This window comes from Canis lupus, chromosome 23, assembly GCF_011100685.1.
Source record: "Canis lupus familiaris isolate Mischka breed German Shepherd chromosome 23, alternate assembly UU_Cfam_GSD_1.0, whole genome shotgun sequence".
Lineage (NCBI taxonomy): Eukaryota > Metazoa > Chordata > Mammalia > Carnivora > Canidae > Canis > Canis lupus.
The window spans coordinates 8,741,308-8,766,077 of NC_049244.1; the positions used below are offsets into that span (position 1 = coordinate 8,741,308).

General features: G+C 40.3%; 1 protein-coding gene and 1 long non-coding RNA gene across 2 annotated transcripts in view; one reads left to right on the forward strand and one right to left on the reverse strand.

Annotated features, from left to right (window-relative positions):
* The window catches only part of SCN10A (sodium voltage-gated channel alpha subunit 10), a 106,973-nt gene extending 82,728 nt beyond the window's left edge, over positions 1-24,245 (reverse strand). The window contains 4 exon segments of the mRNA NM_001003203.1: positions 1,920-2,000; positions 5,023-5,141; positions 6,374-6,655; positions 24,000-24,245. Of these exon segments, the coding sequence (NP_001003203.1) occupies positions 1,920-2,000; positions 5,023-5,141; positions 6,374-6,643 (470 nt within the window). The 5' untranslated portion in view covers positions 6,644-6,655; positions 24,000-24,245.
* The window catches only part of LOC111091870, a 64,185-nt gene continuing 56,624 nt past the window's right edge, over positions 17,210-24,770 (forward strand). The window contains exon 1 of the long non-coding RNA XR_005376857.1: positions 17,210-17,363. This is a non-coding gene — a long non-coding RNA (uncharacterized LOC111091870). The remainder of the gene's footprint in view (positions 17,364-24,770) is intronic.

Below are 24,770 nucleotides of genomic sequence, written 5' to 3' on the forward strand. Positions count from 1 at the left end.
ACCTTGTTTTTCTTCCTCAACGGTGTCTAGGCTATAATTTGTTATTTGCATTCTTATATAAATTTTAGAGTCAGGTTGTTGAGTAATACAAAAACAAAAACAAAACCCAAGCCTACTGGGATTTTGATTGGGCTCACATAAAATTAGTCACCTTGAGGAGTCTTACAATATTGTGACTTTGATTCCAGGAATCTAATACATCTCTCTCTCCATGTATTGGGTTTTCTGTAATATTACTCAATATTTTTCATAATTTTCTTTGTAGAGATCTTACTCATATTTTGATAGTCTTACTTCTAGATACTTGATATTTTAAAATGCCAGCATAACTGGTATTTTAAAAAACCATGTCATTTTCTGTTTGTTGCTAGTATATAGATATGCAATTAATTTATGTATATTAACTTATACCCAGCTACCTTGCCATACTGTCTTGTTAACTTTAATAGTTTAGATTATATTGGCTGTTGCATCACACAGTTATATTATCTGTAAATCATGGTATCTTTGCTACTTTTCTTGTTCTTAACTTTTCTTTCTTTTCCTTGCCTTACTATGCTGGCTGGGCTCTCCTTTACAAAGTTAAATGGAACTGATGAAACAGACATATTTTTTTCTTTTTGTTTCTGGTCTCAAAGGGAAAGCTGGCCATGTTTCACAATTAAGCATGATGTTTGCTACATCCTTCAAAGTAACCACCCTTTGTCAGAGCATCGCATTTCCCTTCTTTCTATTCCTTTCTTTCTTGGTGTTTCTAATTACAAATAGATATCAAACTTTATCGAATGATTTTTCAGCATCAATTAAGGTGATCACATGATTATTCTTCTTTAATCTATTAATAGAAATACAATATACAGTGGATCCTTGAACCAACTCAGGTGTTAAAGGCATTGACCCCCCATAGAGTAAAAATCCACATGTTAAGTTTTGACTCTCCCAGAACTTAACTAGTAATAGCCTACTGTTGACAGGCCTTTCTGATAACATCAATAATCAATTAGCACATATTTTGTATGTTATATGCATTATATACTGTCTTCTTACAAGTAAACTAGGCAAAAGAAAATGCTACTAAGAAAATCCTAAGAGAAAATACATTTAAAATACTGTAGTGTATTTATTTTTTAAAAATCCATGTAAAATTGGACCCACATAGTTCACATATAGTGGACTTACGCTGTTCAACTGTATTTTCTATTGTGGCATGTATTAATGTTATAATCAGCAAAACATTTTAATTTAAAAAGTAGAAAAAGATAAAGTTCTACAGAGTTCCTATTATTGTACCAAAGGCATGTCAGTCTTTCACTGAGCTGGGGGCATCTCTCTCGAATGTGTTAGTGCATGTGTTTTTGGAAAGTCTCCATGTTCTAAAACTACAGAGGTTCCATCTGCTAACCCAGGAAAATAAAATACGCTCGGGAATGTTAAGGTCACTTTGAAGTATATGCGCCATGATAACATAAACAGCTTTATTCATGGGTAATTTTCTGAATATGTTCCAGAACCATTTGTTTTTACTTCTATCTCAGTTTTGCTCCTAGCTCTCAAAGCAGGCTGTCCCTAAACTTGGTTGGTTCATGTGTTGTGTGCCTAGCAGGTCAATGTGGGGAGTCAGTGGGGGAAGCTTATCTGGCCACACCCATCACAGACTGATGAAATTGGACCCTCTGGGACTGAGACCCAGGCACTAATATTTTAAAAATCTCCCCCAAGGGATTCCAAGGTTGAGAACCAGTAATCCATAGTTCTCCAAAGTTGAAAATCACAGAGAAGGAAATATATAACCATTGCAAAGTGTGCAATACTCAAATGAGACCAGCAGGAAAAGCAAAAGAAAAAAGTTACCAAATGAAGGAAAAGAAGAGGACAGAAAGAGGAAGCACAGGAATAACAGTGACAGCAAATCTACTTACTCGATTCTGTCTGGAAGCTCGGTTTGGGTCATGCCCACACAATTGACCAAAATAGTGACTGTAATAAATAAACTGAACCACCTGAGAGGACTTTGTTAAGGAAAAGCTGAGAGTTGCTATGTTTCTTAGATGTCACCTATGATCACCTTGACACTAAACCATTAAATTCATAGATTTTAGCTAGGATCAGCTTTTTAGTCTTGTCACATAACAGCTGCTAACATTTAAGGAGTGCCTATACCGATCAGTTCACTTCATCCACACCATTTCTAATACGACTGGACCTGCAGGTAAATACTATATCTATACTTTGCAGCTAAGAAAATGGGCTGAAAAAGCTTGGAAATAAGTTTCCCAAGGTCATACAAGCTAGTCAGCTATGGTACTGAGATGTGACCTCAGATTAACAGAATCCTCAGCAAGATAGAAGGAAACAAGAATCCCCTCTCCAAAATATCCTTCTGCCCTGACATCTTCACTTCACTATACAATATAGCCTGAAATTTCATCCAGCAAATGTCTCTTCTTTTCCTAAAAGACAAAGAGACTATTTCTAGGAAGTTATAGATAGAGGGCCACCAGCTTTCATGGGAATTAGTTTGGGTTGGATTGTTTTCCCAGTTTAGCTGAGATCAAACACACTGAGGAAATGGGCCTCTGGCTAAGAATGGTGGGGGCAGGCAGATGGAAGTAAAATGCTGACTCAAGCAGAAAATTCCAGATAGAATTAGGCTGGGGTAGAGAACTCTGTCTAACCAGAGAGAAGAATTTTCAAGGTTAAGCCAAGGGATTACCCTAAGGGAAAGGAGACACTAAAGGTGAGTGGAAAGGGGTGAACTGATGGGAAGAAATGTTGGAGGAGAAAACCCAAAGGTAAATTTCTCCCCTGGACATTTTTCTCAGGACTAGCTTGGATTCCTAACAATTACGTCCTAAAGAAAAACAAAGCCTGAAGATAAATTTGACCTACAGAGAGAGAGGGAGCCACTCATCTTTTATAATTTCAGTTTGAGCAGAAGTATTTAAATCTATTTTAGTTTTCTGTAAATGTCTTTAATGTGCCCTGTTTTACAGTTACTTAGGAACACATCTATTTTGAAAAGGGAAATTCTGCTAATTAAACCACATTTTCCTGTTGACTTGCAATTAAATTAAGAAATGTGTTCACATGGGGGGGGGGGTGATGTCAACCCAAGGATTAAATTAAAATCATATCTCCAACTCCACAAACCTTTAAAAGTAATATATTATATACAATATTACTTGTGGAAACATTCATAGCAAATTTGATTAGAATTATAATTTTCGTGAAATATTGATCATAGGACACTGAGAATTCCATACCTTAAAGAATATCTTTTGGGAGTGGAGCTACCAAGTTCATAAGATTGAAATATATAAATGCAGGCTTTTGGGAGGAGACATAGAACAGCTTTTCTGTCCAGCTATGACTCCATCCAGCAATTATGATTCATCATATCTCAAGATGAAAAGAATATTCACTGGTCACTTAGTTCTTTGAAGGGATTTTATTTCTAATTAGCTGTTTCTTAAAGCTAATTTAAGATGTAACTCAACCAGGATGCATGGAGAGGAGTTTGTATATTTGCTGTTTTTCTTTATTTGTAATTTTAAGTAATTGGATATATATTTTTAAAAAAAACCACCCAACTAGAGATGACATACTGAGAGAATAAATTACCTCAGTTCATTTCCATTAACTGTCTACTTCCTTATTGCTGATACTGTTCTAAGCAGGGTGCAGGCTGGACCTCTTAACAGGCTCTGTACCCTTGGACAATTTATTTAGTGCCGTTGAGTAAGAGTTTCATTATTTGTAAGATGGGGATGCAAATCCCCTCTTCAAAGGTTTCTGTACCTATGACAGTGATGACACTTAGGAGGTATTTAGCAAATGGTAGTTTACTATTATCATTAAATATCCTTCTATTGATTAGAAAACCCAAGATTGAATTAAGAAAATATAACTCCCACTGCTTGGCCATAAAGACAAAACATGTAAAAGGAAAATGTAATGCAACTACATGGAGCAGCACAGTTTCATTTTGAGATGGCTCTGTGCCAGCTACCAACTCACTGAGTGCTGTCCAGCAATCCAGCAAGCTGCCCCAGAGTTTGGAGGAGAGAGCTCCTTTTACTGGAGCCTCCCAAGAAGAGGCTGGCTACCATCTGTCAGGCAGCTGAGGCAAGGCTGTTCTTGCAAATCAACCTCCTGGAAGCCAGGGCTGAATTTGTCATTAGGAACTTCCAATTTGGACAGCCACCAGGGAAGATCCTTGGAAACCAAGCCAAAGTCTCTTTTTTGTCCTAGTTTGGCTTGCCTTGGAAAATAAAACAAAATAAAACAAAAACTGAAGGCAGATTCTGAAGCTACCTAAAGCAGTTAAAATTATACAGATATTTGACTGATTTGTCTCTAATCATTGCTATATTATTCAGTGGTATTAACCTCAAATTATTAACATTTTTTGGACTACTGACGTTTTTTAACCTGCTAGTAGTTTGGGGGTCACTTGGGATATTGGCAGCATCCATGACCAATGTGGTGCCACTGAAACAATCTAGACTCGGCCCATTGTGGTTTGTCTTCTTTGTCCTTTGGCAGGTGCTGCTCTTCCCCCCCACCCCCCCCCAAAAAAAAGCTAGTTCTCAGCATGGCTAGGGCACAGAGTAACAATCCATGCCTATTTCATGTGCCCAAAGAAGCCTCAGGGCTCTTTTGGTTATTATGTTGTGAGCTGAACAGGCCTCATGGTAAGAATGTGTCTGGGTGCATCAGCAAAGCTCATTCACAAGGAGGACATTTTTTAGGTTGTGCATGCACATGTATGTCCAGACTCAGTTGAGGTGAACCCAAACCCACCCGTGGCTTGCATGAGGACCTCCTCCATCTTGGGACTGCTTTCAGGTGTTGGACACATTAAAGCCACAAACATTTTTCTTTCAATTTAATGATTTCATTGTTTCAAAATTCAATTAGAGGAAACTTCTATTGCTAACCTCTGAAGAAGGTACTTGATACAGTGGGTCAAGCCTGATTTTAAAAGAAATCATATGGAAGAAGCAACAGTGCAAAGGATATGAGTGGACAGACACTTTGATGGCTGTTCTTCTGATCAGGTTGAAAGGACTGAATAACCACAGGGCCCGAGTAGCACTAAACCGGGAAATGGTCCTCCCTTTGTCCAGCACCATAAATGTCTACAAAAAAACAAAGCAGAAGGTGGACCTGCAGCGAGAAGCATGCATTATCACACAATCATGTTTTGTGCATGAATGGTATCATTTCAGGCTTACGAGCAAGAAGGGCTCTGGGAACCATGCATCCATCAATGGAGAGCCAAGTGGAGGGGCCAAGTTAGTGGAGATCAGGGTATCCTCACCCTCCTAGCAAGACCCCAGGCCCTGTCAGTGACTGCATTAAGATGAGTCCATTGAGAGTGCCCAGTGACCAGGCAGCTGACCTAGGGCTGACGATGCATCAGGCCCAGGGCCAGGATTCTGGCAGCAGCAGGAGGTGGTTCTGGCTGCATTAAATTCCTCTTCTGATTAGTGGATTATCTCTAGTTATGGGATTTTGCCTATTTTGCCCTGCTCTCCACCTTCTGAGTCTCCCCTTCTAGTGATTCCTTCTGAGCATCCAGGAAGATGAGGGCTCTTGGCCCATGAGAAGAGGGAGAAAGACATCCCAGTATCTTTTAATTTTCTCTACCAATAATATTTGGGATGGCTGATTCCTGTCCCTCCCAACTCCCAAACATGCATACATCATTTTGTGGGGGTGGGGTGCTGTGTAGATCATCTAAGACACAATACAAACAGGGGAATTTCACAAAACAACTCTCACTTAAACTAGTGGTTCTCAAACATTTTGATTTCAGGACCCTTTTATACTCTCAAAAATTATGGAGGACCCAAAAGAGTTTTTTTTACTGACTTATAGTTTTTTGCTTGTACTGTGTGTATGAGAGAGAGAAAGTGTGTGCGTGACCTGAGGAACCCACTAAAAGGGCTTTAGGAACCCCAGGGGTTCTGAGATCATACTTTGAGGACCACTCATTAAATAATCTGGATTTCTGTTCCCCTTCCCTACCCTACACCCCACCCCCAGACTAAGAATCTCTGTTTCCCATTTACAAAGACAGCCAAAATCTCTGGAGATCTTAGGTCAGTGGTCATCAAAGAAAACAGCCAACTTCTTCTAAAAATTTTATAGCAGTTGTTGCTTTTGAAGATTTGAGTTTGATTAGTCTCTACCATAAATATTATAAAAATGCAAAGATAGTGTCAAAGAGGTAAGTTGGATATATTTGTCATTAACTGAGTCTAGCTCACAGCTATATCACCTAGGTGCAGAAGAACTCCCTAGGCTGAGTAGAGCAGAGGTTCCTCTCCCAGAGCTGAGAACAACCTTCCCATTCAATTACCCTTACCCGGTGTGTGCTGTAGAAGGGGTCCAAATCCTCCAGGGGCTCTCCAACCAGCTCTGCTGGGAGCTCACCGTAGAACTTGGGCAGCTGGTTGCAAGCCTTCAAGTCTAGCTGAGGCCGAGGCTTCTCTTCTTGGTCCTTCTGCTCCCTGTGCTTACCTTTTGCTTTCTTTGCTGCCTGCTTGGCAGCAATTCTCTTTTCAATCTCCACCAGGGACTCTGGAGTGAATCGACGAAAGTTGGTAGTTTCCAGGGACCCAAAGGGAAATTCCATCTTCTCATTCTTCTTAAGGAAGAGTTTATACTCTTATGAGAGTGGATATCACCATAGAGAGCTAACAGCCTGCCCACTGACCCTCTCCCTCCAATTCTTTCCTTAACTCACACTGCCTTGCTAGAATAGCCCCCCAACCCTTAACTCACATGCATTCCTTAACTTACACTGAGCTCTCCCCAGAGTCTCACTGCCCTGTGGCACTCTCGGGGGAGGCTGTTTATTCTACCTCCTCCAGGAATCTCAGAGTAGAGCTATGCCCTCCATGACCCTCTAATGCATTGCTCCTTCATCTATTTATACCACCACCACCACCACCACCATCACCACCAGATTTAGCCATACTGCCCTCTCTTCTCTTTTCTATGACCACTGAGCAACAGGCACTCAAAGACTGGTTTATGTGGTGTATAAAAAAAACAGTGCTAGTAAAATTTCCCCATTGAAAAGCATTTGTTAAAAAGTATGGAAGGCATTAACATGTTTTATTGTTCCTTTATTGTGCAGTGGTATGCTTTTAAGAAGTGACGGTCATTCCTGGACATGCCAGCAAGAGAGAGGAGAAGGCTCAGCGCCAAGAGCACATGGCTGCACTTGTCAGCTGAGACTGTGCTGTCTGCCGAATGCTCTAAGCTTGGCAGCATATTTGTATTTTTTTGTTCTTAATAAAATACGTTATTTAATCTTCCTAATTGGTTGCTTTTTCTTCTAATGTAAAGTTTTTTTTAAGAAATCATATGAGTAAGATTTTGATTATTTCTTCAAATTATTGATACATGAGCCCATTTTTGCTGTTTATTTTAATCTAAGTGCACCCACATTTCCTGACAGTCTATTGATGACTTAACAGGCCATGATGGTTTAAAAATTGTTCTGTGATCCCATCAGCTTGTAAAATCCTGATCTAATACATGGTCTCTAGTGCTGCCAGACAGTGTCTTTGGGACTATGGTCCACAGTGGTCCATACAAAACCTGGAAGGCATTCCAATGATTAGGTTTCTCATGGGCTACAATATTCTTAGGAAGCTTGCCACCACTGGCACTAGTCTGGAAGCAAAAAGGATGGCTTTCCACCACAGATGGGTAGAGCAGTACCTATATGACTTTCTCTTGACTTACTCTAGGGAATCTAGATGTGAAGCTCTTACAACAGGCATCCATCCTCTTAGTTCTCTGTAGTCACCACTGGATCTATGGATAATGTAGTTTTCCCACCTACTCTAGTGCAGTGATCTTCAAATGCCAGTGCACAGTGTGCTGCTGCACCAGCTGCATTAAGATACAGATTGCTAGACCCTATCTACAAAGATTCTCATTCAATAGATCTAAAGTGAGATCTAGGGAGCTGCATTTTACAGGTTTATAGCTGAAGCTCTTGAAGGTGTCTCACCTTTGAGAGGCAGTGGAAGGCACTGCAACTGTGTGACATGAGATAGAGTGAAGGTCCGGGTTACAAGATCAGAGTAGGATCTGATGACCTGCTCCCACAACTCTAGAGTCTGGAGGAAAGTCTCCCTAGGTTCTAAAGGCAAGTCAGAAGCCACTTTTGGGTGGGCTAGGGAAGAAGATAAAAAACTGACTTCTCAGCGGTTTTGATGGGACTGTCTTTAGGACCTCCTCCCTTCCATTGTCAGAATTAGGGGAACTCCTGGCCAGAAACTTCAGGGAGCTTATACCCAGGGGATAGGAACAAAGAGTAGAATTTGGTTGTTTCTGAGGATTAAGCTTCTGTAGGTATTTGCCATGTATCTGGGACTTCTGGGCTACAAAAGGACCTACTGGATCTCTTCAGAATGGGCCATAAAAGCATCTTAACTTGGGTTTCAGATCCCTTGTGGTAAGCAGTTTCTAAGAAGGAGCAACAGTGATTGAAAAGATAACAGATGTTTCACATTTGTCATTTCACTGGTGATGGAAATAACTGGTTGATCTTTAATCAAGACCTGTGATCTAGGCAGGTCAGCAGACTCAAGGTTGCTAAATGGAGGTGAATATAAATAAAGGTACAAATGAATGTCTCCTTGAAATTACAGTGGGCAGGGCAGGTGTGATATTGTGATTTATAATAAGAAATACATATTTGGTCTTTGTCCCCATTTCTGGCATAAAGCTCTTAAAACCCTTGGAAGTTTCCTAATGATGTCTTTTGTATGTTAATGAAGTACCTTTTGAAAGTCACCTAAGGATGGGGGTCAGTTGCCAGTAAAACCAACCGGCTCCCCACCTCACCTCCTACCTCCAGGGAGAAGAGAGAGAAGCTGGAAGTTGAGTTCAATAACCAACGGTCAAAGGCTTATGTAATAAAGCCTTCATAAGAACCCAAAAGGACAGAATTTGGAAAGCTTCTGGGTTGGTGAATACATGGAGAGGACATGAAAACTCCATACTCCTTCCCCATATTCTGCCCTATGCATCTCTTCTATTTGGCTGTCCCTGAGTTATATCTTTTTAAAATAGACCTGTAATCTAATAAGTAAGACATTTCTCTGAGTTCTGTGAGCCATTCTAGCAAATTAATCAACCCAAGGAGGAAGCCATGGAAACCTCTGATTTATAGCCAATTGTTTAGAAGCACAGGGAACAACCTGGACTTGCAATTGGCATATGAAGTTTTGTGTATGTGGGCAAAGGACAACCTTGTAAAACTGAGCCCTTAACCTGTGGGATCTGATGCTATCTTCAGAGAGATAGTGTCAGAATTGAACTGAACTATAGAACACTTAGTTGGTGTCTTGAAATTGTACATTGGTGGAATGGGATCACCTCCACCAACACACACACACACACACACACACACACACACATTGGATTTGAATGTTAGAACATCTTAGCAGAACATCTTTCTACCAACTTCTGTTGTTATTAGTAGAATAAATGTTTTTATGGTCATGCACCAAGTCTGAGTTGCTCACAAAGATGGCTGAGCCTCATGAGAAGAGTTACCTAAATTATCTATCCACAGTGACAACAAGAGTGGGCACAATTATTTCTTTTTTTTAGAGAGAAAGAAAAACTGTGTAGGAGTGCACAGTGGGGGAGGGGCAGAGGGAGAGGGAGAGAAAGGATCTTGAGCAACACAGGGCTCTATCTCACAACCTTGAGGCCATGACCTGAGCCAAAATCAAGAGTCAGATGCTTAACTGACAGAGCCACCTAGGCACCCCCACAATTATCTCTCTTGATCTCCAAAGAAATCTTATAGAGTAGGTGGAAGACATTTTCTTAAATATAAGACCATTAATAACCAGGGGTTACTATGGGTTATAAAGACATTATTGGACTAAACAAACCTATCTCTGAGTCTTTTGATATCATACTCAGTGCTTTCCTATTTCTGGGATGGATCTCACTGGCTGGAGCAGTTCTGGAATCCTACTGACAGGCGTGTCATTGCAGGGCTGTGGAACCTGAGAGGTATAGGTTGATCTGAATGGATTCAGATGTGATGAAGTTTCAAGAGGTCTCAGACAGCAGCCTCTTTGTGTTATATATATCATTGATGCTCTTAAGAAACCAATGGAAGATTTCCCCCACTAATGTAACTTTTGCTTCTGTATGGCAGATATGATGTAGGCAAATGGATAATCAATTTTTCCAAAGCCTGATTAGTGGGACAAAGTATCAGCTCCCATCCCATATAGGGTTGCATCTTCTCATGCTTCTTATGGTTGTTCTTATATATTTATATACAACAAAAATTATCATTTTCATACATGTGAGTCCTAAATCTGTCCTTTCCTCTCAGCTCTGAACTCACTAATCCAATACCTTTGACATATAGCCCTTTGAATGCTCCATAGACACCTCAAAGTCATTGTTCCCGATGATTTCTCCATCCTCTCTTCACCCCAACTTTTCCTCCTCCTAGTTCCCTATTTCAATAAATTGCATAACCAGTTTTCCAAAATGGAAGCTTAGGGGTCCTTTTTTATGCTTCTTTCTCCCACAAGTCTTCTTCCCTTATGCCAGACATTGTTTTCAACTCCAGGGATACAGCAATGAAAAAACTATAGACCTTTGGGAACTTAAATTTAGCTCTGGGTCTCAGCCAACTTAGGTCAGCTTCCTAGAGAGATATTTTCTAGAAAAGACCGAAATTATGATGACACCATGGGAAGTCTGGAGTCACATTTGAAGCATAAATCTAAATTTATATCTCCAGCTTGGGCCTTTCACCTACATTCTAAATTGTTATATTCAGCTAATTATTCATTACCCCTCACAAAGATGTCTCATAGATGTATAAAGCTTAACTATTGATATCTTTACCCAAAATGTGCTCTTCCCTTTTTCATGATCATTTTAAAAAAATGAAATTTCATCATTCCAAGGACTCAAACCCCGAGTCTTGAAACTTTGGAATTATCCATTACTTCACTTTCTCCCTCTCAAATCTCATATTTGAATGACCAAAAAACTCTATGACCTTGCATCTGAATTATAACTGTCTACTTCTCATCACAGCCACTGCTACCTCCATAACCTGAACCACTATTATTCACCTCCATGGCTCCTGCCATGGTCCAACCATTGTGACCCACTTCCACTGCTACCTTCATGGCCCAAATCACTATCATCTACCACCACTGCTACCTTCATAATTCAAACCACCATCATCCACCTCCTTGGCTACTGCCATGGTCCAATCACTGTCATTCATCTCCACTGCTACCTCCATGGTCCAAATTACTATTATCCACCTCTACTGTTACTCTCATAAGTCTAAACCACTGTCACCCAACTCTACTGCTACCTCCATAGCCCAAACCATTGTCATGTCCTGCTTGGTCCACTATTACATCTTCTCAACATGTCTCACTGCTAGGATTCTTTCAAAGTTTTGCAGCCTATCCTTTTGGAAGTAATAAGAGTAATCCTTTGATGTGTGTTTTCATAAACCTCATCCCTGAGCTCACTTCATATCATTTTCTCCCTTGCTAACTGAAATCGAGGCCCATAGACCACCTAACTGTTTATTGGACATTTCAAGCACATTCCTGCCTCAAGGTGTTTGGAATTGCTATTCTTTCTGCCAGCTATTCTCTTCCCATTTATAACCATGGGGCTCATTCAAATATCACCTGTTAAGGAATCCTTCCCTAACTATTCTTTCCCAAATAAAAGCCATTGGCCACTCTCTACCCTTTTTCCTCAAAGTACTTTTAACTAATATTAACATTTTTATTTATTTACTTTCTCCCTAAACTAGAATTTTTCCTTCCTGAAAGTATGGATTTTGTATGTTTAACTGTTGAACCATCAACACTGAAAACAGTGCTCAGCACATAGTAGATGATCAACCAACATTTGTGGAATACACGAATGAATAAACTCAAGGGATCCTGAATGGGTATCAGATATTTACAGAACATTGCTAGATTTTTCATCTGCAAGCAGAATTCAGTTTGGGGAAAACAAGTGCTTAAACTGTGAGACCAGAGTGAGTAGAAATTGACCATTTCCATGTAGCTGGAAAAAAAGAAAAAAAGTTTGTTCAATAACAACTTAAGTTTTAAGATTTCTAAAATTTACCTTGATTTTTATGAAATTTGTTCTCCAAGGTGAGAGGAGAAAAATGAAGGTTAGAACCTGGAAGGTTGTGGGGGTAGAGAAGCACTGAACATTATAGAGATGCTGTAGCCAAAAAAGGAAGAAAAACAAAGAAATATTTATGTCATAGAAATAGCAGGAAGAGGGGATCCCTGGTGGCGCAGCGGTTTGGCGCCTGCCTTTGGCCCAGGGCACGGTCCTGGAGACCCGGGATCGAATCCCACGTCGGGCTCCCGGTGCATGGAGCCTGCTTCTCCCTCTGCCTATGTCTCTGCCTCTCTCTCTCTCTCTCTGTGTGACTATCATAAATAAATAAATTTAAAAAAAAAGAAATAGCAGGAAGAAAAGTTTTAAGAACTGCTGAACTTTGTTCTAGTAGTAGGAATGGTTTTAGTTAGGGAGAATGTGAATAAGTACCGTGGAGTGGAGAGGATTTGACTAGATTCTTTGTGTTGTTGACAGAGACTAGTTGCAGTATGGGTGTAACTATAAACTTGAATAAATTGATTACACGGGGTACCCAAAAAAACAGAACATGAGAATGAACAGCTCCAGGTTCTGCTGCCATGACTTGGCTGCTTGATGAAACAACCATGTTGTCAGAATGTCACTAAGACAGAGAGTGTAGTTGGACCTTTCATGGCACTGGGTTCAGAGTATGATGTGTTGATGGTGAGATATAGTAACCATGCTATGACAAATCTGAATAAAACTATGTTGCACATGGTGCTGAGAATGTGGTTAGTCTCTCTAGTTCATGGGATGAACAACCAAGCTAGTTTTAGCATTGGTGCTATTGCTGGACTCTTTAAGCTAACAGGAGCATGGAGTTAAGTGTCTTTATTTGGGGGATATGGCCAATCTAGTCAACACTTTAAAAAGTCCCTGAGATGTTAGCATTTTAGATCATCAGTGATACTGACATATGCCTATCTGAGACTGACATATGCCTATCCATTGCCCTGAAATTTTTATTTTATTTTATTTTATTTTATTTTTTATTATAGATTTATTTTTATTGGTGTTCAATTTGCCAACATATAGAATAACACCCAGTGCTCATCCCGTCAAGTGCCCACCTCAGTGCCCGTCACCCAGTCACCTCCACCCCCCGCCCACCTCCCCTTCCACCACCTCAGTTCGTTTCCCAGAGTTAGGAGTCTTTCATGTTGCCCTGAAAATTTTAGTCATTAGGCACCTCATTGGAGCAACAGGGCACTTGACATGTGAGCAAGTTGAAGGCCAGGAAAAAGATAAAACTTGAATTAGCAGGGCACCTGGGTGGCTTAGTGGTTGGGCACCTGCCTTTGTCTCAGGTCGTGATCCTGAAGTTCTGGGATCGAGTCCCACATTGGGCTCCCTGCATAGAGCCTACTTCTCCCTCTGCCTGTGTCTCTGCCTCTGTGTGTGTCTCTCATGAATAAATGACTAAAATCTTAAAAAAAGAATTTGAAGTAGTTATGCTACTGGGAAAGTGTAATAAGCTGTTTGTGATGAAAGCAAGACCACATTATCCATTATCCTGCCCAGTAGTCAAAGGCTGAGCCTCAGCTATCTGTGGCACCAGGTAAATATCACGAAGCCGTCTTTGAAGTTAATAGTCCTGAGTTAGCCTTGGTGCTAAAAGAATGGAGTGATGGGAATCTTCGCTGAACATAATTTACCTTCAAACAATTCAGAGATAATAGCTAACTAATCTGTGTCCAAGGATAGAGTACAAGTGTATTTAGAGGGGGAAAACGTACAGTACTGTCCATGGTTCTTAAAGAGCAAGGCTGAATCTAGTACGGTCTTGAGCTGTCCATGGTCCTGAACAAGAACTGTGGGGATGGATGAGAGGGGAGTGGGAATGGTTTTCTGTGAGGTGTGGTGAATAACTGACACGTTTGTAATGCTGAATGAGCATGCCAGGCTGAAGAGCTGATAACAACTGAGTTTCTATTGGGGCTAAATGGAAGAAAGGAATAATTAAAGGAAGAAATAAATCTGGAATTTTGGGGAAGAAAACGCCCTAAAGGCATTTAATCAAAGCATCTCTACTCACCGGGATAGATATACAAATGATGTTAAAAAGGAAGAAAATATTCTTTTGTAAACGACTTTTGCCTCTCTACAATCTCCCCCAACCAGCTAAAAATGGGATTACAAGAGGAAAAAGATTTTCATCGCTAAGGGAGAAAACAAGTTCCTCATCACATCATAAGTTCTTTGGGAGTGTTGTGGACTTAGAAACTCAGGATGGTAGATTGAGTCAGCTTTAAAGACTTCAAGTTATAACTATTTGAGAAAATTAGAGAGGTTTTGTGGTTTTGTCAAAATAGCACTGGTCTTGGAGATAGGCAACTTTAGTTCTGACACTAACTAAGTCTTTTGAATTGTCTGACTCTCATCTCTGTGATTTGTAAACTGGTGATGATAAAATCTGCTCTGCTAACTTGACACTGTTGTTTGGGGGAATCAAATAAAGTATGTGAAAGCATTTTGTAAGCTAAGTGCAGTACAAATGCACAATATAGACTTTAATATTTCCCATTACACATGCTATTTAGTAGCCAATAGCCACTTAGCCCATTTCAATTCCACACCACTAGCTTTCAGCATATAAATGAAATAAACATGTGGGATCATTTACAATTAAGCAATATAAAGAACTCATAATGTTGCCACTTTATTTCTCTATTTCCCATCTTTAATGTGTGAATACTTTTGAATATGGTTCTGCTGCTCTAAATAAAAGTGTTTACTTAATGAGGTAATACAAATTACAAAATAAACTCAAGAATTTGAAAAGGATTTATGGTGTGGATAAACTTTTTATTTAAAACATATAGAATCTACTTCTTTTCCCCTATTCTTAATTCTCTTCCCCAATAGATTCCCTATTCTATTTAACAGGATTCTTATCAGAATATATCACCAAAAAACCTTCAGAATTGCAGAAGGGGGCCTGGCAAGTGAGTTTCTTATAATTTTTTAAAATGCAGCTTATCTGTGCCCATATTTAAGTAAGTCAATGATTTTATAAGGATAAAGTGCAAGCTTGATTTAACAATAATATTGAAATTACCATATAGACAAAGTTTTGTCATTGTAAAATCCTGGTGGACAGTGGAATTTGGGTATTCAATTCTATAATTACTATTTTAGGGATGCTGGAAATTCCTAGCATTTAATTTAGCTAGATGACATGACATCATACGGGACATGTATGACAAATGCTTTCTTTAATACATGTCATTATTCTTCAACACACTCTAATATGTCTCTCTCAGTTCCTTTCATCAAAGCTTTTACTAAGTTGTAAATGACCTCTGGGGTGCCAAATGCAGACAAACTTTTAGATTTCTACTTACTACACTTAGGATTTGACACAGTTGACCATCCATTTTTCTTGAAATCTCTCTTTGTCACATCTGAAACATCATCAAAGGCTTCTTTTCTATTTGTCTACTAAATACTGAGCTTCTTTGGGTTCTGTCCTAGCCCTCTTTTACATTTTCTCTCATGGAAATCTAATCTTCTCCCATGGTTTTAACTTCCACTCAAACCTCTCTTCTAAGCCGGACCTGACCACCTACCTGTTTTTGTTTTTGTTTTTATATTTCCTTCATCTAAACTGACTTCTTCCCTGTTCCCTATTTTGTTAAATGACACCATCAAGGATCTTCATGGTTGTTTACATCACAAACCCATAGACTCTCCCTCTCCCTCACTGTTCATATATGCCTCAACCACCAAGCCTGAGCCATCTCTCATTTGGCTTCTGTGCTCGCTTATTAACAGGTCTCTCTGTATATTGCTTTCCCCATATACATACCAAGCAACATAATCTTTTAAAAAATAAACCTTATCATATTCCTCTGATTGTACTTTTCAAAGGCTTCTCAAGCCCTTCAGATAATATCTAAATTCATTCACAGGGCACATAAGTCTTGGCACGATCTGGTCTCTGCCAATCTCCTCCATCAACATACCTCTTTCCCTTGCTTTTCCCGTAGTAGTTATTCTGGTTTTCTTTCAGTTACTTAAATTCATCAAGTTCCTTCCTGTTTTGGTAGCTCCATACATGCATTTTTTCCCTCAATAATACATTTTCTATCCCTTTCCCCTGAGTGACTTCTATTTTTACTTCAGTTTAGCTTAAATATCACTCCCTCAGAGCAGTCTTTCCTGACCCTCCAGACTAAACTAGTTTTTTGTTATTATATTATATTATATTATATTATATTATATTATATATTATATATATTATATATTATTATATTATCATTTGCACAGATGCCTGTACTTTCACTTATGACACATGTAAGTGTTTGATAAATATTTTTTGAGTAAAGGAATATGTGAATGCATGATAGTGGCTCTCAGAGACAAAACCATGTTAGAGAAGCATCAAGAATATGACATATGATTGTTCAGGTTCAGTCTAGTGTTTTTGTTATCAGTGTACCTGATTTGACCTTAGAATAAAAAAGATTGTTTTCACTGTCCCCCAGTGACTGAGCTTCTTTAGTGTAGGAAAAGAATCCTGGGCTCTCCATGGATGCAAGCAAACCGAAATGGGTGGAAATATGACTAAAGGAGAATTCAGTGACATTTACTAAGAGGAAGTCCTTGTGATGCAGAGGAAAGAACTATGCTTGGGGAGTGAGGAGATCTGGGTCCTTCTGCTGACTTGCTTTCTCATGCTGCATATGTTTTGTTTTCCTGTTTTGTGTCTGAGAGCAGTTACCAGATAGGAAGATGAGGAAGTGCTCGGAGGCATCCTTTGTGAGCTCTGGTGCCTTATGAACCAGGAAGTAATGTTATGGCTTTGATTCACTCTGATTCTGATCTTGTGAAGAAACTAAGGTTTTGCTTAATGAAGGATTAGGTAGTTTCCATGAAGATTGACTTCACAGCATCAGGACTGGGTTTCATTATGACCTGGCACGAGTATTTCTCTCTCACACAACTGGTCTGTTCAGTTGCCTTCTGGTCACAATGCCTAGAGGGGCAAGAGAATTGCCTTTCATATTTATTTTGATTCTTGACTCCCTAGGGAAAGAGAAGCAACAGAACAGTGTTCTTTTAGGTACATTCAAATATGTGCTTGTAAATTTCTGAGGCTTCTCTTTTCAAACTACCACAGCCTGGAAGTGCCCGGTCTAGCTCCTGGAGGTTGCAGGGTGAGTCAGGAATGCCTAACTCTCCCTAATTCTGTCAAATATTTAGAAGTTCTTTCATTCTCAGTAATTGTTGAGGGTTTACTATGCTTTTAGCACTATTAGGTGTTGTGTAATATGGTGTGGTGTGTAGAAGGAAGAGCAGTGAGCAGAAGTCAGAAGACTAGAGTTCCAGCCATGGGTCTATATTAAACTGTGTTCAGACTTTGGATATTTTCTCTCTCCAGATTTCAGTTTGTTCATCTCTACAATGAGGGGATTGGTTTAGCAGTATACTGAGGCCCTTTCATTTTGACATTTCATGTTTCTTGTTTTGGAGGCCTTTGAGTCTTCTCAGGGAGAAAAAAACCTTTACAACAGGGGTGCCAGGGTGGCTCAGTCAGTTAAGTGTCTGACTCTTGATTTTGGCTCAGGTCATGATTTCAGGGTCATGAGATTGAGTCTCATGTTGGGTTATGCACTAAGCATGGAGCCCCTTGAGATTCCCTTCTTCTGTTCCTCCTCCACCCCCATGCATGCATGTGCACTCTCTCTCTCTCTCAAAAAAGAAAAGGAAATAATTAGAAAAAATAATTAAGGAATACATTGGGTGGTTTTGACCATGGAGTTTTAAGCAGTAAAGACAAGTGCCTCTGGCAGCCCTGGTGGCTCAGCAGTTTAGCGCCACCTTCAGCCCAGGGTGTGATCCTGGAGACCCGGGATTGAGTCCCAGGTCAGGCTCCCTGCACAGAGCCTGTTTCTCCCTCTGCCTGTGTCTCTGCCTCTCTCTCTCTCTCTTTCTCTCTCTGTGTGTTTCTCATGAATAAATAAATAAAATCTTTAGGGATCCCTGGGTGGCGCAGCGGTTTGGCGCCTGCCTTTGGCCCGGGGCGCGATCCTGGGGACCCGGGATCGGATCCCACATCGGGCTCCTGGTGCATGGAGCCTGCTTCTCCCTCTGCCTATGTCTCTGCCTCTCTCTCTCTCTCTGTGACTATCATAAATAAATAAATAAATAAAAAAAATTAAAAATAAAATAAAATCTTTAAAAATAATAAAATAAAATTTAAAAATAAAATAAAATAAAGTGCCTCAAAGTTTTGAAGAAGGGAGGGGCCAAAATGGGTAAGAGAAGCTCGGTAAAGCCTTCCTGGAGGAAGTTGTTTGTAGAACATCTTTATAACTGTATGTTTCAGAATATGAATCCACATGTTCTAGCTTGAGAGGCATAAGTATACTCTGGGTCAGTAACCCTGAAGAACATGCAAATGCACACCCACTGGGTATGCTGAGTACTCCCTCTGGGGCACTTTCTGGCTATGGTTAAATGCCTCTTAAAAGAAGAGGCACCCATTATGAGGTTTCTTTTCATGAGGAAATTCTATGGCTGTTAATCTTCTTAAACATTAATTATTTTAGAGCCAAACATGTTTCTCGTGAACAATAATCCTCCTTTTTCTTTGCTAAGTTTCTAAAGAAAAAAATATGCAAATTCTGACAGGTAGAAATGGGTTTTGGACAAGGCTCTAAGGCAAGAGCACTGTGAATATTATGTAAATGCCAACCAATATAATGCAGCCCATCAGTTTATTCCAGGGAAGCAAAGGGTACTCAGAAAATCTGTTGCTGCTGCCCAGCTTCCAACATTGAAGGAATTCATCCTTTGTCCACAAATCATGTTGTGATTTGGTCCTCAGAATTTGCTTTCAAATGGCAAATTCTGACAAATATATTGTATATCGTTTTAGGCCCCCACTTAAATGTAACTTCTTCAAAGAGGCCTTCCTTGATCTTACCTTTCTAAATTATGAGCCTTCGAGATGATCTCCTAAAGAATCCTGCTCTTTTCTGACACTTGTCACAGTTTATAATTATTTATTTGTGTGTTTATTTAATATGTCTCTGCACCATTAGACTCTCAGTCCTGTGAGGGCAGAAACAAAATTTATTCTATCCACAGCTCTATGTTTCCAGTATCTGGCACTTGTACAGCATGAAATGTTGTCATTAGATAAAGCTGGGATCTCAGTGAAATAGTCACATGTTTTAGATCATGTAGCATATGCTTATGTTTCAGACCTTTCAAAATGCATTGTGTGATTGGATCTAACATTTGTATCCTCTACATTTTTTACACTTATCATATTTCTCCACCAATATAACAGAATATTTTCCACTGGTTAAGAAATCAAAGTGTATAATGGCAACAGAGTGTAATGGTTAAGTTCTGGGATTCCGATTCAGTGGTTTAAATCACCACTGTGCTAGCTGTGGGACGTTGGGAAGTTTATGAAACTTCTCTGTCCTCAATTTTCTCATCCATAAAACAGGTATAATAATAGTACTATAGGTGGTCATCAGAAAGAAATGAGTGCTTAGAACAATGCTCAGACCACTGGAAGCATTATATTTTGCATTTTGCTGCTAAGATTATTCTTCCCCACGGGAACATGATGATTAAGAAGTTGACTCAGAAGTGTCACACAATTTGTCTGATTTCACATCAACCATACATACAGTCTTCCTAGAGTATGACTATCTCCAATTGACCAATGAAGGATCTATGACCGAGGTGAACAATGATCTTGTTCAAGGACTTTAGCTCTTTAGCTAGAAAAAGGCAGATCTAGGACAACAACCAAGATTTTCCAGTGCTTTCCATATTCCAGTATCAATGCTATGAGTTGTCTCAGGATTCCCTTTCTCTTTCCCTCATTCTAATTTCCCACAAAGCTGGGATTGGAATCAATTGCAGAACAAGACACATGCAGTGGCTGGATGAGCACTGAACCAGAAGGCCAAGCAGGACATACTGAGCCCCTCCTCTCCCCTCACTTGGTTACTGCTGGGCACTGAGCCAAGAATCAGCTAATATTTTCTGAACACCCTGATCCATGCCTGCCTGCCGACAAGCTCTGAAGCACTCTGAATGAAGCCTCTGAATGACACTGACCCACACTTGACTTGTGATCACCCACTAAACCAGCCAGTACTCAAAAAAATTAACCAAACTTCATTTTTTAAAACATTGAACAAAAAAGATTACTGTCTTATTAATAAACATGTTATCTGTTTGCTTTCTATAGGCAGGGCACAGTGCTGGGTATTTCACATTCATTGTGTCATTTAATCCTCCCAGGATCATAGGAAGTTTACCCTATTATCAACCCATTTCCACAGATGAAGTCCTAAAGCCTTGAGGCTAGCTTGGCCAAAGTCATAGCCTATCAGATATTTAAGTCATTATTCTTGTCTCTTTTGTTCAGGAGGTAAAGAATAAAAATATGAACAGTGATTATTCTTGGGGAGTGGTATTATTAGTGATTTTTTTTTAAATAGTGGGAGAACATACACATACAAAATAAGTGAAGTGCACTAATCTTAAATTTAGAGTTTGATGCCTTCCCAGTGGCTACTCCAAGCCTGCCTGGAGATGACTACTACTGTGACTGCTGTCATCAGTCAAACTACCTAAGTCAGTAGAAAGTCAGTACTTTCTAGGTGTCTCTGAACCTCTGCCCATGTCACCACACTGAGGGCCAGCAACTTCCCCTCTCTCCTCCAGCTCCTTAAGGCCAATCCATTGTTTGAGCCTTCCCTGAAGGATCCTCTGATTTGTCCTGCTGGTCAGCTCTGAAAAGACTTCAAATAATAATAATAATAATAATAATAATAATAATAATAATATCACCACTTACTCCACCTGCTTTCACCTAGGACTGTGTCTAATGCAAGGTCAAGTCCACAGCTAACGCATTCATACAGGGCTTCAGTGCCTTGACCTGTCCCTACAGAATGTGAACAAGGCATCTCCAACAGGCCTTCCTCTTGTCATCCAGGAGTCAGTCCATACCACATAGTGTGCAAGGTGGGACTGGGGTGGGGGATGTTTCCCACCATGGGCAGAGGAGCAAGGTTCCTGCCCCTTGTGCCAGTAACCAGCTATGTGACCTTGACTAACATACTGGAACTGAAACTCTAGGTCTCAAAGGTTCTTTATTTATAAAATGAGGGTATTAAACTAAATAATAATGGGAATAGTAGCTTATCAGCTGGGCTCAGCCCTTCATGCATCCTCGGTTTAAATCTCGTAATTGTCTTATGAAATAGATATTATTATGGCCATTTTGCAGTTGAGGAAACAAAAGAATTGGGGGAGAGTTGCCTACCATGTTAATAAATAGCAAAGCTGTGATGTTAACCAGGTCCACAGGCCTCTGTTCTCCGTCATTATGCTTTACACCTAGGGTGGTCACTGCCACTTCTTTTTGCTCTTGTGAACCAGTTCATAAAACATGGCTCCAGTTGTCTTTGGAGAGCCAGGGAAAGCACAACAGCAAGTAGCAAATTAAGAAGAGTGACCATGGGCTCTAATGAACAAGATGGACCAGAGTGACATCATACCTCAGGACAGAGTTTGAAGACCCTCAGAATTGTTGCCAGTGGGGATGGGAGAGACCTCATTTGCTTGATGGGGGAGGTGAGAGAAGGTGATGTCTGTCATATTTGAAGCTCTTTCCCATATAATCCAGGAGATCAAGCCATGATTTTTACTCAGGAAGCACTTACTGAACTGCTAATGTGTACAAAGTTTTGGTGGAGGTATAAAAATCAAGGAGGCTGAGCCCTTGTCACTCATAAATTTGGTCTGGTGGGGACAGACACCAGCAGAAGCACCACTCTAATGGGAGATGTGGTCATACATACAAACATAGATGAAGAGGTGAGGCTGGGGCAGAGAAGGGAGACGGGACACAAGGTCTTGAGGGAGAATGGGATCTCTCCAGGACTTTGAAGGACAGGTAAGGTCTGAGCAGGAAGTGACTATGCAGAAAGGGTGAGCCCAGTGGGTGAAGGATGCAGCAGCTCCAGAAGGGGGAGGAAAAGTCTCTTTCATGGGCTCACGAGGCATGGACTCTAAGTTCATGCAATTGATTTGTATGTGGGACCCTAGGACTCTTAGGACCCTTCTCTCCCTCTGGGAAGGAAGGAGAGCAACTGGGAAGCATGAGACTGCTGCTTTTGAGAGAGCTGGTGTCTCAGGGATCTTCTTGGCCTGATGGGCTTCTTATACAGGAGAATGCATGGCCATGCACCAGCCCAGAGTCAATAGTTACTGGTTTTCCTCCTCCTAGAATAGCATTTCCTTGGCAATATTTATTTGCGAAGTACTCCTTATACACCATTTATGATTATGGAACATTCTCAGGGTCCTTTTCCATTTCCTTCTGATGATGATTTTCTCAAAACCATCTTTTTGCATATATGTTCTTTCATATGCTGGTGTTCACTTTCAATGCTTGTTTATTATTATTATTATTATTATTATTATTATCATCATCATCATCATTAGTCGACTGCTAAGTGAGTGGACAGGAAACTAGGAAATGGCTTTTTAAGATCACTCTAAAATCTTCCTAACATTTCAAACCAACTTTATGCCATTTCAAAACAAAATTTTCCATCAGACTAAAAGCAATTCATTTCTCTGCATCATTTCCACCTTCTTCCCACGCCATGTGGCTAGAAAGCCCAACCTTTTGGCTTCTGCTACTCAAAATACCTAAGTGCAGTTGACTCTACCTGCTTCATTTTGCAAGTCCAGGGAAGGTGACTCAAGCTACATTTAAAAAATCATAACAGACTTTTCTTTTCCTGGCACTGATCCAATCAGGTAACCTCAAAGAGCAAAATCATGATCAGGAATCAATTTACACTAAGTGCACTTGAGCCTATGGGGGGAAAGCCAAGCAAAGCCAGAACCACAGAAATCTCATCTCTCAATGAATCATTCTTCTGGATTTCAGAGTTGGGCTAAAAACAAAGGATAGATGGCGTTGGCCCTACCTGTTGTCATCTTCCTGGACATGTATAAATGCTCCCTGCGGGTTGGAAAGCACCTTTGGTCACCTGGATTTGTCTTGTTTCATCATAATATCTTTAAATAGGTGCCCCTCAACCTTGTTATCCATTGAAGGTTTTTGGAAAGCATTGAAAAAAAAAACAGATTCTCCGGACATTTAGATTCAGTAGGCCTAGAGTGGGGCCAGGAGTCTGTGTCTCTAAAAAGTTCTCCAATATATTCTGATGTGTGAGCCAGAGCCGCTGCATTCAACCTTATCCACACTTTTCTAAAGAGAGTACTTTTGCCTTCAGTTTGAGGCAAAACTAATCTCTAAAGGAGTGTTTCACCTCCTACCTGAAGACTATGGGTTCTCTGCTTTCTATGTCCATTTTTATTTAGCTGTAACATTTTCATAAATACTTCTAGGATATTTGACCTCTGTTACCACAGTTTTGGTAAAATTTCTGAAATTACACCTGCTAATAAAAACATCACTTTGTATCAATATGGCTCTTTAAAGAACATAAACTTGATACTGATCTGGCACATAGAGATTGCTAGTATTTGGATTTGGCTATAATTTTCCCCTTATCCTTCAGATGATGGGAAATAATGAGAGTCTTCTATAGAAGTAGATTAATAATACTAGTTTTCTAAGAACTGTGGGTATTTTGCGAAGGTCATATATTCAAACAGCCCACAACCATGCTTCGTTTTTGGCTCATAGATAATACCTGTAATTCTTCCCATATAACCCCAAGCATATATCTTTACACCATTAGCCATAGATTGGCCCCCGAGTCCCGCAGCCAAACCTTTGCTGGCTCAATCTTGCTTGTCTTCTAGGTAAGAGATCCTCTCTTCTATCCCAGCTCGCCTCCACTGGAATCCATGAGCTCCTAGAATACACGTTCAGCCTAACACTCAGGCAGAGCAAGAAGAAACTCCGGCTGACGCCTGTTCTCCCAGAGAGGCTAGTGAGCAGTTCTGGTAGGGGAAGTGAGTCGGAGACCCCCTAGCTCTGCAAAGACTTATACTTGTTTGTGACTTCAGTGAAGGTGCTCCAGCCTGTCTGATAGGAACCTCCCTTGGTGTTCAGGGAACTGCAAGAACTCATGCTTCCGTGGGTGCCATTCCCATTTCCCGTCACGAGTCCCACCCTGGCTGCTGGTGCTCCAGAAAGTGCACTCCTTGGACGGAAGCAGGGCGGGGTGGGGGAGGGGGTGTGGGGAGAAGCTTATGTGTGATTAGATGGTAAAGTAACAAATGTGATTTTAAATGGTCTCTTGGGAAACGCTGAAACCCGAGGAAGCAAAGAGGCTGCACTTAGATAAGGATGCCTCCAGCATGCAGGATAGATTCCCAGCCCTGAGCAAGGCTGCCTGGGAGAGCTGGATGGGCTGTTTCTCAACACCAACCAGGGAGAGCAGAGCAGCACCCATTCATAGGTGCCTTCCTTGTCTCTAGGTCTTTGTTCCAAAACAAACACTCCTGTTTATTAAAATGTTGTTCCTGTTCCCCAACTAAAGGCTATCTAAAAAATAAACAAACAAACAAAACATTTTTTCGCATTTTGGAAAAATTTA